We start from the raw sequence: 13,764 nt of genomic DNA, 5'->3' as shown, positions 1-13,764 counted from the left end.
GCAGTGACACCACCATAGCTCACTGCAGCCTCCAACTCCTGGGCTCAAGAGATCCTCCTGCCTCAGCCTCCCGAGTAGGTGGGACTATAGGTGTGCACTACCATATCTGGCTAATTTTTGAAATTTTTTATAGAGACAGGGTCTCACTACGTTGCTCAGGGTGGTCTTAATCTCCTGGACCTCAAGTGATCCTCCCGCTTCAGACTCCCAAAGTGCTGGAATTACAAGCATGAACCACCGCACCCAGCAAAACTTTTTTTTTTAAAAGCACTGAAGGGTATAAAGAAAGAGTAACTGTCCCCTGTCCTCCTAAGTCCTCTCTTCCTGTCCTCTACAAGTTACAAACAGTTAATTTCTCAGGTCATTCACTTGATATTTTTCCTAAGCATGGACAGTATGTTCATCATACATTTATGTAAACATGCTGAGTGTGGGTTTTATTTAATACATCTTGAACCATTTATTAACCTCATTGTCTCTAATGATCGCATACTATTCTACTGTCCTCATCTCCCACACTAACATTCAGCGTGCTCCTGGTTTTTACTGTTAGAAAACAATGCAAAGAACATTTTTGCATACTTCTGCATTCTTGTGCAGGAATATCTATTTAAACCATCTGTTTAAAGAAAAATTTGTTTTACACATTTCTTAGTATCATTACTATCAAGTGAAAAAACATCACAACTTAGAGCTGACATCGGCTAATTTAGAGAATGAACTTCAAGCACTTGCTGCAAGAGTCCAGCTTCCCACAAGTCAAGTTCAGATTCCGTGAGTGACTCACTCTTTTTCCCAGGCCTGGGCCCTCTGGAGCTTCTCTGTATCATTATAGTAATTACTGACAGGGAAGGTAATCACAAGGGCAGTAGCGTTATTGTAGTTTTGATCTAGAAAGGAAAAATGTGACATCAAAAAGCTGATCACAAGCATGCAGAAATTAGATATATACAAGGGGAAAATCACAAAACAGGTAGCAGACTGATTTCTCACTGCAGCTAAAGACTATCCCTGTGCTCTAAGAATAAAACAGCAGCTTACAGAAAGTCTGTATGCAGTTTAGTTCATGAATAAAAATAATTCTTTATCTGAAGTAGGCACAGTTATCATTCAGGAAGAATAATTTTTTTTGTTAACTGCAGAGTATGTGCATGGCAAAAATTTCAAACAGAGCAGAAAGGTGTTCAGTGAACATTGTTTTTCCCCATTGCCATTCTCTTAGTTCTCCCCATACTGTGACCATCTGCAACTCTTTCTAGAGATACTTACCGCATACACGCAAGCAAACACATATATTCTTTCCCTTTCCTTCTTAATTACACAAACAGTAATATACTGTTCTGTACTTTACATTTAAAAATTCTGCATCTTGAAGATTGTTCCATTTCACTTTTCTGGTTTTTGTTTTTAAAGAGATAGGGTCTTGCTGTTGTCCCAGCTGGAGTGGTACAGTGGCATCATCATAGCTTATGGCTGCCTCAAACTCCTGGGCTCAAGTGGTCTTCCTGCCTCAGCCTCCCAAGTAGCTGAGACTACAGGTGTGCACCACTGTGCCCAGCAAATTTTTTTTCTCATTTGTTTTAGAGACAAGGTCTTGCTGTGTTGCTCAGGCTGATCTCAAGCTTCTGGCCTAAAGAGATCCTCCTGCCTCAGCCTCCTGAGTAGCTGGTACTACCGGCATGTGCCACTGCATCTGGCCTACTGCTCTACTGTAATACATAAAGAGCTTCTTATTCTTATTCTTTTTCTACTAATATTTTCTAGTACAATTTAGCCAATCCCTAACTGATGAACATTTTTGCAAATTTTTTTGCTACTACAAATAAAATTACTACAAAGAATAACCTATACATATTTTAAATGTGTAAAATTCATATTTGTAGAATCAGTTCTTAAAGTGTAATCACTAAATCAAAAACAATGAACTCTTCTAATTTTGATAAATTCTCCCAAACTGCCTTCCAAAGAGGCTGTACTAGTTTTCATTCTTTTATTCAACAAAATGTTTACTCAGACCTACTTTGTGCCAGCCATCATTTTAGGTACTGTGGACGTATCAGTGAACAAAAGAGAGAAAAATCCCTGCCTTCCTGGAGCTTACATTCTAGTAACCAATTTACATAACCACCACCACCAACAGAGAATTTCCTATATTTTCACCAACGAAGGGTTTTATCAAACTCTTAGGCCTCTGCCCATTTGTTAGGTAAAGAGATTGAAGTGAGACGCACTTCCCCCACACAATTAATTTTAGTATATGTGCTGCCAAAGTGAGCACACACCCCCAATACAATTAAAAGCCATTTGTATTTCTTCTTAACTTTCATATGGCTTCACCCACTTTTCTTTTGGGTTGTTGATCTTTTCTTTTTTCACAAGAACTCTTTATATATTAAAGGAAATGCTGCTATGTATACTAATATACTTTTGTCCAGTTTGTTTTTTTTAAACTGTATGCTATTTGTTCTCCACGCATGAATTTAAGATTTTTATGGAGTCAAATTCATCAGTCTTTCCTTTTGTGGCTTCTGAGTTTTGTATCTTGCTTAGAAATGCCTTCTCCGTTTAAAAATTATTTTTAAAAAATTCCTGCTGTATTTTCTTCCAGTTCTTCAACACTTTTACTTCTTACATTTCAATCTTTGATCCATATGGAACTTATTCTGGTGAGACGCATACTAGGTAGAGATCAAATTTAATTTCCCCCTATGGGGGGAAATGACATTTTATTTTATGAGGCATAGTAGATTTTAAATACAGATCACAACTTCTCCCCTGCCACTCAGTGTGGAGAAGAAAACCTACCTGGCGTCTTCAATGGCTAGAGAAAAACATGTTGAGCCTGTAAGATTAGGTTTCAGACGCCAAAAGTGTCACATGAATCATCACCCCATTTTCTCAAGTACAATGTTCCAAAGTGCTACAGGAACCAAAAGCAAAGAGCCAACCAACTGCTCTTCACACTATCAAAGTGTCCAAATTCTTAACTGATTGGTTCAGAAGAAAAAAAAAAACCCATCAACTTTGTTTCTTTTTCCACACACTTCACTTATTATCTCTTCCCCATTACAAGAGTTCTTAACCTGAGGTCCATGAACTAAGAGGTTCACAAACGAGCTTCACGGCCTCCAGGACCTCCCTGAAACTGAATGACAACATCGATGTACACAACTGCATTACTCTGGGGAACTGTTCTTTGCCTTGACAGCTTCTCAAAGGCATGTGGGACCTAAAAATGGTTAACACAATCCACTTCTTTTAAATCTGGAATAAAACCCAAACCCAATGCCAAAGGATTTATTATATTTGGGATTCAAGAGATGGGGAATTAATAAGATGGCCCAATTTATGAAATCTTCATAATTACTACTTGATGCTAATGACAGAACCAAGATGACTTTCTTTACCTAACAGGAAAAGTCAAGGCTTCTCTTACTTACCATCATAGCCGCCTAACACAAGCCACGGGAACACTGGTCCACCAAACGTACCCAGACAGGGATCGTGGAGCAAACTCGTATCATTCAGAGAGGCAGGGGCCCTGCCAAAAAATTCAGAAAACACCTCCCAATGAGAATAGCCTCAAGACATCACGGAGACTTAAACATTTATACAACAAACATTTGATGAGGCTGACTGTATTCTAAGCATAGTGTGGGCCCTGAGGTTCCTTAGTTGACTACGGTCCAGCACTCCTCTACGGGCTCAGAGAGGCAAACACAGCCCAGTCCAATCAACAGCATGGTGCACGGGGCTACGCAGGCACAGAGGGAGCCAATAATCCAAGGGGGAAGTCTGCCAAAAGGACGAGGCTTGTAGAGCACCAGAGCTCCAAGGACAAGGGAGAATTCACCAGGGAGGGAAGAAAAGAGGGAGTTCCATACAATTACAATTGCGGGAGGAGAGGAGGAGGGAGACAGAGAAGAGTGGGGGGGATGAGAGCAAGATGGTGGTTTGGGGAACAGTAACAAGTCCTGTCCTAGAGCATGGGGTGCCCACGAAGGGGGCTCCTGAGAGAGGGGGTGGGGCTGGAAAAGGCAAGCAACAGATAGTGCAAAAAAAAAAAAAAAAAAAGGATTCAGTGCCAGGCTAAGTATTTGAATTTTTATCCTGGAGGCACTGGGGAACCTCGGGAAAAATGAGAGATTTCTGGGAAAGGGATGCCATGATCTGTTTTATGAAGATAGCTTGTGTGGCAAAGTGAAAAGTGGAAGTGGGAAACAGCAAGGAGGGGACTAGTGAGGTTTGTGGCATGGCCCAGGCAAAAGAAGACGGGCAGTGCATTGCAGACAGACAGCTAGTGGAGAGGGGACCTGCACTTTAGCACGGATCAGCAGCCAGGGCTCGGCTGGTCGCTGGGAGGTTCTTGCATACAATCTGCCCGTCAGAGCGGATGACTGATGGCGTTAGGCCTGGAGGTCAGGTGACCTGCAGCCAGAAGCAGAGTCCCTTCATCCCACAGCATGGATGTGAGAGACCATCCAGAGGCTAAAATCCACAAGCACTACATGAGGAAGGCGGTGAGGACAGGAGGAATTCAGGGATAAAGCCTCAGGTCTGAGTAACTGGGAGCTGTCACTGCCATTAAACCACAGGGGGAAAGAAGCAGGTCTGGGCAGGCTGCCTCCACCCACGCAGGACCTTCAGGTGAAGAGTCCAGGAAGAGCTGGGGGCTGAGGGAAGAGGTGAGCACTGGAGGGTCTGGGGTCATAGAGGACGTGCATGAGTGCAGCCACACACCCACCCGAATCCTTGCCCCCAGGACAGCGTGCACAGCAGCGCTTCCGTGCTGGTTCAAACCACACCCCCTCCGGTATAACACAAGTCTCCCACACCTGCCCTCCTCAAATTTTTATTGACTTTTATTTTGTAAAAGAGAAAGTAAATTTTTTTCTCCAAATATAAAAATTATTTGATATTAAATGTTTTTTTCAAATTACCCCTGGCTCTCTTGTACCACCTACCCTGTTAAGAATGATGGTGTACAGTGCAGGGCACGAGCTTATTGTCCTATAACTCGTGTTTTTAGAGGCGATGTCCTTGAGATAGACTAAACATAGCCCAACTGCCTTAAGAGTCTTATTCCAATAATAGACAAAACTCAAGGTCACCAAAGTTCTTTAGAACCAGATATCAGAGTCCTCAGCTCTTGAGGCATGGTTAGTTGAGCAGTGCCCTCGAAGGAGACAAGGAATAATTCCTCTGTTCCCGGGGTGAAGAATCAGCCACTGTGGTTGTTCAACTGGCTAAACAACTGTTGCCAGGCCAGGTCCAGAGCACCCAGGGAAGGCAGGTTGTGACATTCTTCCTCTACCAGGATGAGCCTAAAGATTCCCTCCCTCGCTCTCTTGGTGACTAATCTCAATTATAGAAGCATCCTGCCCAGCGAGACATGCCGCCTAAGGCAAGTAGCTGCAGGGTCCTCGAATGTAAAACTTCACATAATCCTGTCCCAATCCCTTCAGTGGAGGCTGCAGTCCAATATCATGATATAAGGTTATATTTGAAAGACAAGAAAACGCACCATAGGCTTCTATCTGTAAGTCTGAGGGGCTGGAGTAGGGGTACGTGAAACTGTTATTGACCCAGGCGCAAGCGAAAGGTTGAGAGGGACCTGCTGTTCCTGGATTATACACCATAAAAGCTCCCACCCCAGGGCCTTTGCGCTGGCTGCTCGTTCTGCTTGGAACACTTGTGATATCCAGGAGCTCCCTCCTTCCTTTTCCTTTTGTGCAGATCTCCACGCTAGAGCAGTACACCCAACCCTTTGCCCGGCCTTATCTTTCTCCTCAGAGCATCATCTCCACCTACCACGACATCATGTATTTACGTGCACATCATCCACCTCCCTCCTTGGGATGTAAGCCCCATGGGGCAGGGTCCTGCTCTGTTTGCTCACTGCTGGGTCTCTAGCATCTTGAATAGTGTCTAGCAACAGTACGTGCTCAACTATTAATGGGACACATGAGTGACTACCTCTGGCCACTTACCGTACACAGTACAGAAAGTGTGTGTGGTAATCAGCATACACAAAGAAGTCGTCCCCTATTTTGTGGTCCAGCACAGAATGGCTATTCTGGAAGTAATTTAACACACTCATAATGGTGCAGTTCTTGTTATACGGTGAGAGAGGGGCTAAGCAAATGTCCTGAAGTGTCACAGTTTCATTGTTGTAAGAGGCAGTAATGTTTTCGATGGCTGTTTGTAAGTCAAGAACCTGAAAGAAGATTTCAAAAATAAGCAAACCCAGAAACAAGTGAGATTTCTCTCTCAGATCTTGACCAACCAGTATTGCCCTGAGGGGTCAGAAGATAAAGAGTATTTGGGGAAAATACTTCCTAAGATAGGGGAGAAGATTAAGGCACACTATGGTAAGACATCTGGTTTCACCAAAGGCCCACTTTTACAGCAAACTGGGATGAAGACCTTGGTTAGCGGCATCCAGAGAGATGGGGGCAAGACACCATGACCAGAAGGGATTGCAATGTAGGACACGCAACCATGTCCCCTCTCCAGCAGTGACCGAGAGCACTAGGGAGACTGGAGCAAGATGCGTGGTCTTCCCGACACGCCCCCATTACATATGTCCCCACGTTTCCTAGCAGTGGAGATGCTCCTGAGATAAATGACTATGCTGTTCATCTTCTGCAACAACCTGGGATAAAGCAACAGTCACTGGCTGCAGAAAAGATTCTATTAAAGTCTTGGGACCATTTTGGTGTTTTTCAAGCTTTCAGACTTTCTATAAACAAGAGCAAGGCTTAAAGGAAAAACTATGTGATTGTGTAATCATTCATTAAAAAAGAAGTGGACGCAGTTTATTCACAGGTACAGTTCTCCAAGGCAAGTGTGACAGGGACAACAGGAAGGTTTACGTGCCTTTTCTAAAAGGAATGGGGTGGATCTCATCCCAAATGCAGGCTGGGTGCCCGCATGCAAGCAGTGATAAGTTCGTTCCTGCAAGTTGGATCAGTGACAATCCAGCAGGTCCTTCCTCAGCTCCCAGGACAGCACAAAGGGCTTCATTCCTTTGGGTCCTCGCACATTACTTTCAGTTACCGTGGGAAAAAATTCAAATTCCCAAGGTGACTTCCTCATCAATACATTCTGCCTCAATAGGGAAGTGCTACTGAAGTCTTCCTCTGCTCATCTCCATTTCAAGAAAAAGGCAAGACCTACTGTCTGAAGTGAAGATAAAAGCAGGAAACAGTACATTTTTCATTAAGGTCAACACCTATCATTCACTTTCTTGAAAAGTAAGTTAAGAGCACCTTTGCTGTTACAATTCAAAGATTTTCAAGATATACCACTACGTTCAGCCCCAAATCCACATCAAATCAAGCAGAACTGGTCAACACATAGAAGCCAGCAAACCACCAGGTCCCCTGACTGACTTATTTCTGGGAAGAGCAGATTACCTGGTGCAAAATCTCTATGTCAAGCGGAGGTCCAAATGGCACGTCGGCTCCTGAGGGGTAGGGCTCGTAGGTATGCTTTTTGGTGAGGGGGGCCCGGATGATGAGCTGCTCTGTCCGGAAGAAAGGCCCAAAGTGCTGGTCAAAGTACTCTTTCTCCAGGCGAGCTTGGCTGGCTGGGGCTGACCAGAGGTCGACTGGATTGGTCGTGACCCGGACAAACACCAGGCCTGAAGAACACGCCGCGATGAAGACCAGAGAGCAGAAAATGACACAGCCGGGGTTCCGGATGCAGAAAGACCCCCACTGCATGAACAGCCGCCTCAAACAGCCCTCAAATGCTGCACCCACTGGGTCGCAGCAGGACGCCTCCCCTGGAGGGGCGGGAGAGGAAGGGAGGGTGAAGGTTAAGAGCCGTGACATTTCTGAAAGTTGGAACAGGGAGGGCATTAGCTGCTGTCGCACACAGGGGGACCTGAGCCCATCTGGGGACACGCACCAGAGCCCCAGCCCTTAGCCACCTGTCTGCTCATGAAGCCACCCGTCCCGGCTGCCACCCCACAGAGGAGGGATGCTTTCACACAAGCCCCTGCTGAACGAAGTCCTCCGACCACTCTGCCTACAGAGCTCTGCAGCCTCGTCCCACCACTGCTCCTTCCCTGCTCTTATCCCAGTCCAGAATTCTTTCACTATTCTCCTCATTACTTGGTTCTGATCTGTCACCCTCACTAGGTATCAGTGTCGCAAAGGCAAGGATGTCTGTATGGACCTCAGCCATGTCCTCAACACTAGCCCACCACCTCACACAGAACAGGCGCATGAACATTTGTTGAGGAAATGAACGCTCTCGTGCCAACATAATCTGAACCCTTCCATTTACATACAAATATGCCTACCTTTATCACTGGCATTCACAGAAAAAGCTATGTTGCTATCAATGGGAGTGTACTCGGAGACAAAATACCGTTTTCTGAAAAATAAAAGCATGTTAAGTAGTATTAGTGGGACTTCATTAAAATGTGGCTATTATTTTGACATTCCTATAATCCCATTAAAAGCTTACTCCCTCCTCTTCTGGCTTTCCTTCCTTCCTTCCTTTCTTTTCTTTTTTTTTTTGAGACAGGGACTTGCTCTGTTGCCCAGGCTGGAGTACACTGGTATGATCACAGCTCACTTCAGCCTCAAACCCCTGATCTCAGGTGATACTCCTGTCTTAGCCTTCTAAGTAGGGGGCCTATAGGTGTGCGCCACTACGCCCAGCTAATTTTAAAATTTTTTTGTAAAGACAAGGTCTCACTACGTTGCCCAGGCTGGTCTTGAACTCCTGGCTTTAAATGATCCTTTCACCTTGGCCTCCCAAAGTGCTGGGATTACAGGTGTGAGTAACAGCACCCAGTTGGCTCCAGTGTTCTGACATGCCCTCATCCCCCAGTCTTGTATTTTCCCTGGCCCCGCCCTGGAATCAACCCCTTCTACAAGAAGCCCTGGTTCCTTTTATTAGAGAATGGTATGTAGGACATCACTAGGTGTGGTCATTGCTACTGGGGAGGATAACTTGAGCCCAGGAGTTTGAGGTTGCAGTTAGCTATGATGACGCCACTGTACTCTAGCCCAGGCAACAGAGTGAGAGCCTGTCTCAAAAAACAACGACGACAACAACAAAACAAAACAAAAAACACAGGAGTCAACCAGAAAGCATTCCCACTGAGCAAAATAAATGACAGTACTGAATGCAGCCCACAGAACATATAAGAAGTCCATGATGCAAACAATCGATTAAATCAGTGAGGGAGAAGGGACAGCTCTCTGTGTAAAAGTCCAGTTAGTAAATGTAGAGGGAATGGGGAAATAAAATCACCATCAGGCAAACGTCACAGTAATAACTATTGCAGGTAAGACCCACTAATGAATAGATGCTAAAATCAGTGGGTGATAGTTTAAAGAGAAACAAAATATTAGCACAGTCTCAAAGTATCTCCCCCACAAGATATTTATCAATTACAAAGGGAAAAATGCTAACTTCACAGCAGAGAAACCCAGCAGACACCACCTTAACCAAGTGATCAAGGTCATCATCACCAGGAATGAGACATAGCAACATCACGTACCCCCAACATCATGCACTGAGAGAGACACAACGCCACTTCCGTGACGTTTTTGCCAAAAACACATAACCTCAATTTAATCATGAGAAAATACCAGATAAAGCCCAACCGAAGAACATGCTATAAAATAACTGACCAGTACTCATCAAGAATGTCAAAGCCATAAAAAGAAAAGACTGAGGAACTGTCATAGATTAGAGGGGACTGATAAAACATAAAAAGTGAATGTAACTGGGATCCTAAAACAGGAAAAGGGTAAGGTCTTTGGTTTAGCTATTCTAGTATCATGCCGATGTTATTTTCCTGCTTTTGATAAGTATACTGAGTTGTGGAAGTCATGACATTGGGGGAGCTGGGTAAAGGATATACCTAAACTCTACCGTTTTTGCAACTTTTTGGCAAGTCTAATTATTTCAAAATAAAAAAAGGAATCAGTGGTTAAAGCATGATGCTTTGAATCACATATCATTTTGAATAAATCAATAAAACTAACTTCAAATGTTTAAATGTCTAAACAGGGCTATTTACGAGCTATAGGACATAAGCAATCCATGGAAAGGTATTAATGCAGGTATTTTTTCCTATTCTAATTAACCAAGGTTTGCCCAAGTGAAAACTACAAGTGCCACTTGGGTAATTTGGCTCTTTTTGGCCTGGAGGACTGCTTACCTGTAGCACCACACTGCAAAAAATGCTCCAAAGAACACAAGCAAAAATGCCATGTAGGTGAGCCACATGATGACATACATGGCGTCCAAGCCGAAGAGCCTCCAGGGAGGAGGAGGGGGTGGGGGCTGGGGCTTGGGGCCACAGGTGGCGGAGCAGTCCTGACAGCTGCACGGCCCTGTGACCTCGTCTACAGACTCATCACAGCCTTTGGTGGCATTATTCATGGGCTCCATCCCATGGATCGGAAGATCTACAGGAAGGAATTGTGTTGAGTAAAAATCTTGATAACAAAATAATTCTGTATTAAGTTACATTTAAAACCAGTGATAAGCATATAGAGCTATATAACTCAACTGCAGGAATAAAACAAATTGGAAATTTTAGTTTGATCAAGTTATGTTTTCCTGCTTTGTCCTGTAAAATTTTAAGTAACTTCAATAACTTTGTGCATTGGGTTTTGTCACTGATATCTGAGCATATACCGCATACCACGGTAAACCTCCACGCGTGCCTTCGCTCCATTCTGAGGAGCGAGGCTAGTACCATTAATATAGCAGACTCTGGAAAGGGCCTTTGTGATGCTTTTCCACTCCCTCCTCCTTTTTACACAGCTTATCTTTTCAGTGACAACAGCAGTATCTGAAGGCAATTCTTTCTGCTCCTGTTTCCACTCTCAGCCCTCTTAAATCATCCAGAGCAGGATAAATGCTTTAGTTACTTTTTTACTGGAGAGGAACTCTATAAACTAGCTATCTGAATTTATCTTCCTATTGCATATTACGATTCCTTGGCCTTAAAACAATATCGTAAACACATCAAACTTGGCATCTTCGTCCCTACCTGAAAAAATGGGGGTGATGGTGAACGGTGCCTGTCCATTGTCCTTATTGAACATGTACTCAATCCAGTTGGTGGCATTGCAGGCAGCAGCATCCTTCCCACACAGGAGTCCCAGGGCCTTGTCATTACTTAAGGGGGCCTCTACGTCCCGGCAGGCATTGTACATTGCTAGAAGAGGAATCCCAAGGGGAAAAAATGGAGCCGGGATGCTTGCTTTAATCACTAGGCAAGAGCTTACAAAAGGCCTCTCGAATGGAAACACAGAACTCTATAGGCACTGCAACCACATATAGGGAGCAGGCTGGAACACCAGACAGCAAACACTAAGGGCAGGAACGGGGATTTCCTTTTAAATTCGCTTGTAACCCTGCAAATAATATGCCAGGCCTGATTCCAAGTAACTTAAAAGTGAAAAAGACACAGGAAAGGGAAAGGCTTACATTATCCCACGTAATTCTCACAAAAGCTTCTAGAAGTTTGTTTTCTTATATTTTGTTTTTTAATTTAAGAGACACAGTGTCTCACACTGTCACCCAGGCTAGAGTGCAGTGGTGCAATCGTAGTTCACTGCAAAACTCTTGGGCTCAAGTAATCCTGTTGCCTCAGCCTCTGAAGTAGCGAGGTCTGCAGGAATGCACTACCATGCCCAGCTAATTTTTTTTATATTTTGTAGAGAATCTATGTTGTCTGGAACTTCTGGCCTCAAGTGATCCTCCCTACCTGGCATCCCAAAGTGCTGGGATTACAGGCATGAGCCATCTCACCTGGCCTTCCAGAAGTCTTAGCCCCACTGTACAGCAGAGCATTCCAAGGCTCAGGAAGGAGAAGCTAAGAGCCTTGATTCTTCTTAGTGAATGAAACTGATTCCAGAGAACATCTGCAGCAGGATACTATACAACTGGAGAATTATGGAACTTACAGGGAAAACTGCTTTTAGGGCAGAGGTCACATGTGAATAAATGAATCTGTAAGTATCTTCTTAAAGTTTAGGGGACGAAGATCCTAGGAAGTTTCTAGCAAGCAGGGACTAGTAAAGGAAAATTAACAGTACAGGACCCATTACAGCTATGTTCTTATGTGTAAAACATCACTGATATTATTATGTAGTGTGTTGCCATTACGTATACCAAAATAAAATCCAAGAGAATAGTACTAGATTTAATTTACGCCAATCTGATAAGGTGCGAAATGGTAGTTCACTGTTTTAATCTGCATTTCATTGATTGCTCTAGATGCTAATTATTCATATTCATAAATCTTTTCACTAATGGTTTCTGCTTTTCCTCTTCTATCTAGAAATCCTTCCCTTACCTTAAAGTCATAAAGATATTCTATATTGACTTCTAAAAATTTCTAAGATTAGGATTTTCCATCTATACATATTTTAGTATTATATGTGAAAATAAATATTAGATGATCACCATCAATTTCCTCACCCCGTTTATGGACCAGCCCACCCTTTATCGTGATGATCTGTAACAACAAACCTGTTGATGTGTTTCCACATACGCGTGGATCTGTTTCTGTACAGAATGATCTCTCTCCAGTCAGGCTCCTTTTATGTCTCATCTTTTAGAATACTGATTCCTGGGTACCTTACTTTTTGTTCCTCTGTGAACGGGACCGATTTTCTATTAATTTTGTTACTTTTTTATTCGGTCACTACAATTAAATGTTGTATGTTGCTCTTATAAACAACTTTACTGAATTCTTATTCTATTATTTTGTAGATTGTTCTTGGATACTTTTTATGCAGCTATGTCTAATCTACTGTTTATCTTTTAGTTCATCTCCATGACTACTTCTCATTAATAAATTCAGTTGGTTGTGTTTCTAATCCATCACTCTTTTTCTATAGCATTCTGTTCTTTCAGAATCTTCTCATTGTAGTACTTTTCAACAAACACATGGTCTCTTTCAGATTGTTCCATTATTTCTATTTGTTTGGGGGAGCATTTATTCTATTTGTTATATCTGTTTACTTTCCCTCGTGGTGATCTGTTTCTTCAGAGTCATAACCTCCTCTTCTCCTCTGCCAACTAGTTTTATCTCCTCAGTCTTACGGTAATTTATGAAGTGACACAATTCATGACCACTAGAACCAAAGTTCCAATGTACAGATGCAAACTTGCACATACTGAAATTTTCCATGTGAGAACTTAAAGTTAGAAAGTTGTTAAAGCAAATGCTTTATAAACATTGTTTTATTGGCTGTAGTTCAAAGTCCTAGAATATAGCAAAGCAACAACTCATTTCTTGCAGTGGAAGTGAAATTGTTTCTCCACACAGTTGACAGGACAACAAAAACAACTTTCTCTGCCATCCTGATGTCTGTGGTGAAAGAGGAATAATTAAAATTTTACTTACCATTGGCAAAACTCTGTCCAACATAGTACTGTAACTCTTTCACGTTTGTCCTCGTCTGGTTTGTAACAGGATCCACATAATCTTCAGTTGCTGTAACATTCAGAAACTGACTCTGTCGAGGGCTACATGTCAGCTCACAAAACAGGGTCAGTAGGTTATAAAAACAGGATGGACATCTAAAGAAAAAGTAAATTATATTTTGCAGGATCTCACAGATAATAGTCAGCAAAAATATGATTTAAAATAGACAAAGAATATTTAAAATTTTCTACTGTAAAGTGACAAATTACCAAGAACATATTAAACCTAGATAGTCTAAACATAAAACCTCATGTTAAAATAAAGGCACATCTTTTTTTTTTTTTTTT

The 13,764-nt window shown here is 42.7% G+C and overlaps 1 protein-coding gene across 1 annotated transcript in view; it reads right to left on the bottom strand.

The window, feature by feature from the left end:
* The window catches only part of NPC1 (Niemann-Pick disease, type C1), a 32,825-nt gene that overhangs the window by 14,956 nt on the left and 4,105 nt on the right, over window positions 1-13,764 (bottom strand). Inside the window, exons 3-11 of the mRNA XM_012662675.1 lie at window positions 13,397-13,572; window positions 11,030-11,197; window positions 10,190-10,439; window positions 8,312-8,385; window positions 7,419-7,789; window positions 5,991-6,217; window positions 3,441-3,541; window positions 788-890; window positions 524-546 (exon numbers count right to left, since the gene is read on the bottom strand). Of these exons, the coding sequence (XP_012518129.1) occupies window positions 524-546; window positions 788-890; window positions 3,441-3,541; window positions 5,991-6,217; window positions 7,419-7,789; window positions 8,312-8,385; window positions 10,190-10,439; window positions 11,030-11,195 (1,315 nt within the window). The 5' untranslated portion in view covers window positions 11,196-11,197; window positions 13,397-13,572. The remainder of the gene's footprint in view (window positions 1-523; window positions 547-787; window positions 891-3,440; window positions 3,542-5,990; window positions 6,218-7,418; window positions 7,790-8,311; window positions 8,386-10,189; window positions 10,440-11,029; window positions 11,198-13,396; window positions 13,573-13,764) is intronic.

This window comes from Propithecus coquereli, unplaced genomic scaffold, assembly GCF_000956105.1.
Source record: "Propithecus coquereli isolate 6110/MARCELLA unplaced genomic scaffold, Pcoq_1.0 Scaffold773, whole genome shotgun sequence".
Taxonomy (NCBI): domain Eukaryota; kingdom Metazoa; phylum Chordata; class Mammalia; order Primates; family Indriidae; genus Propithecus; species Propithecus coquereli.
The sequence above is the reverse complement of the archived record's forward strand: the minus strand, read 5'-3'. Positions and strand labels throughout refer to the sequence as shown.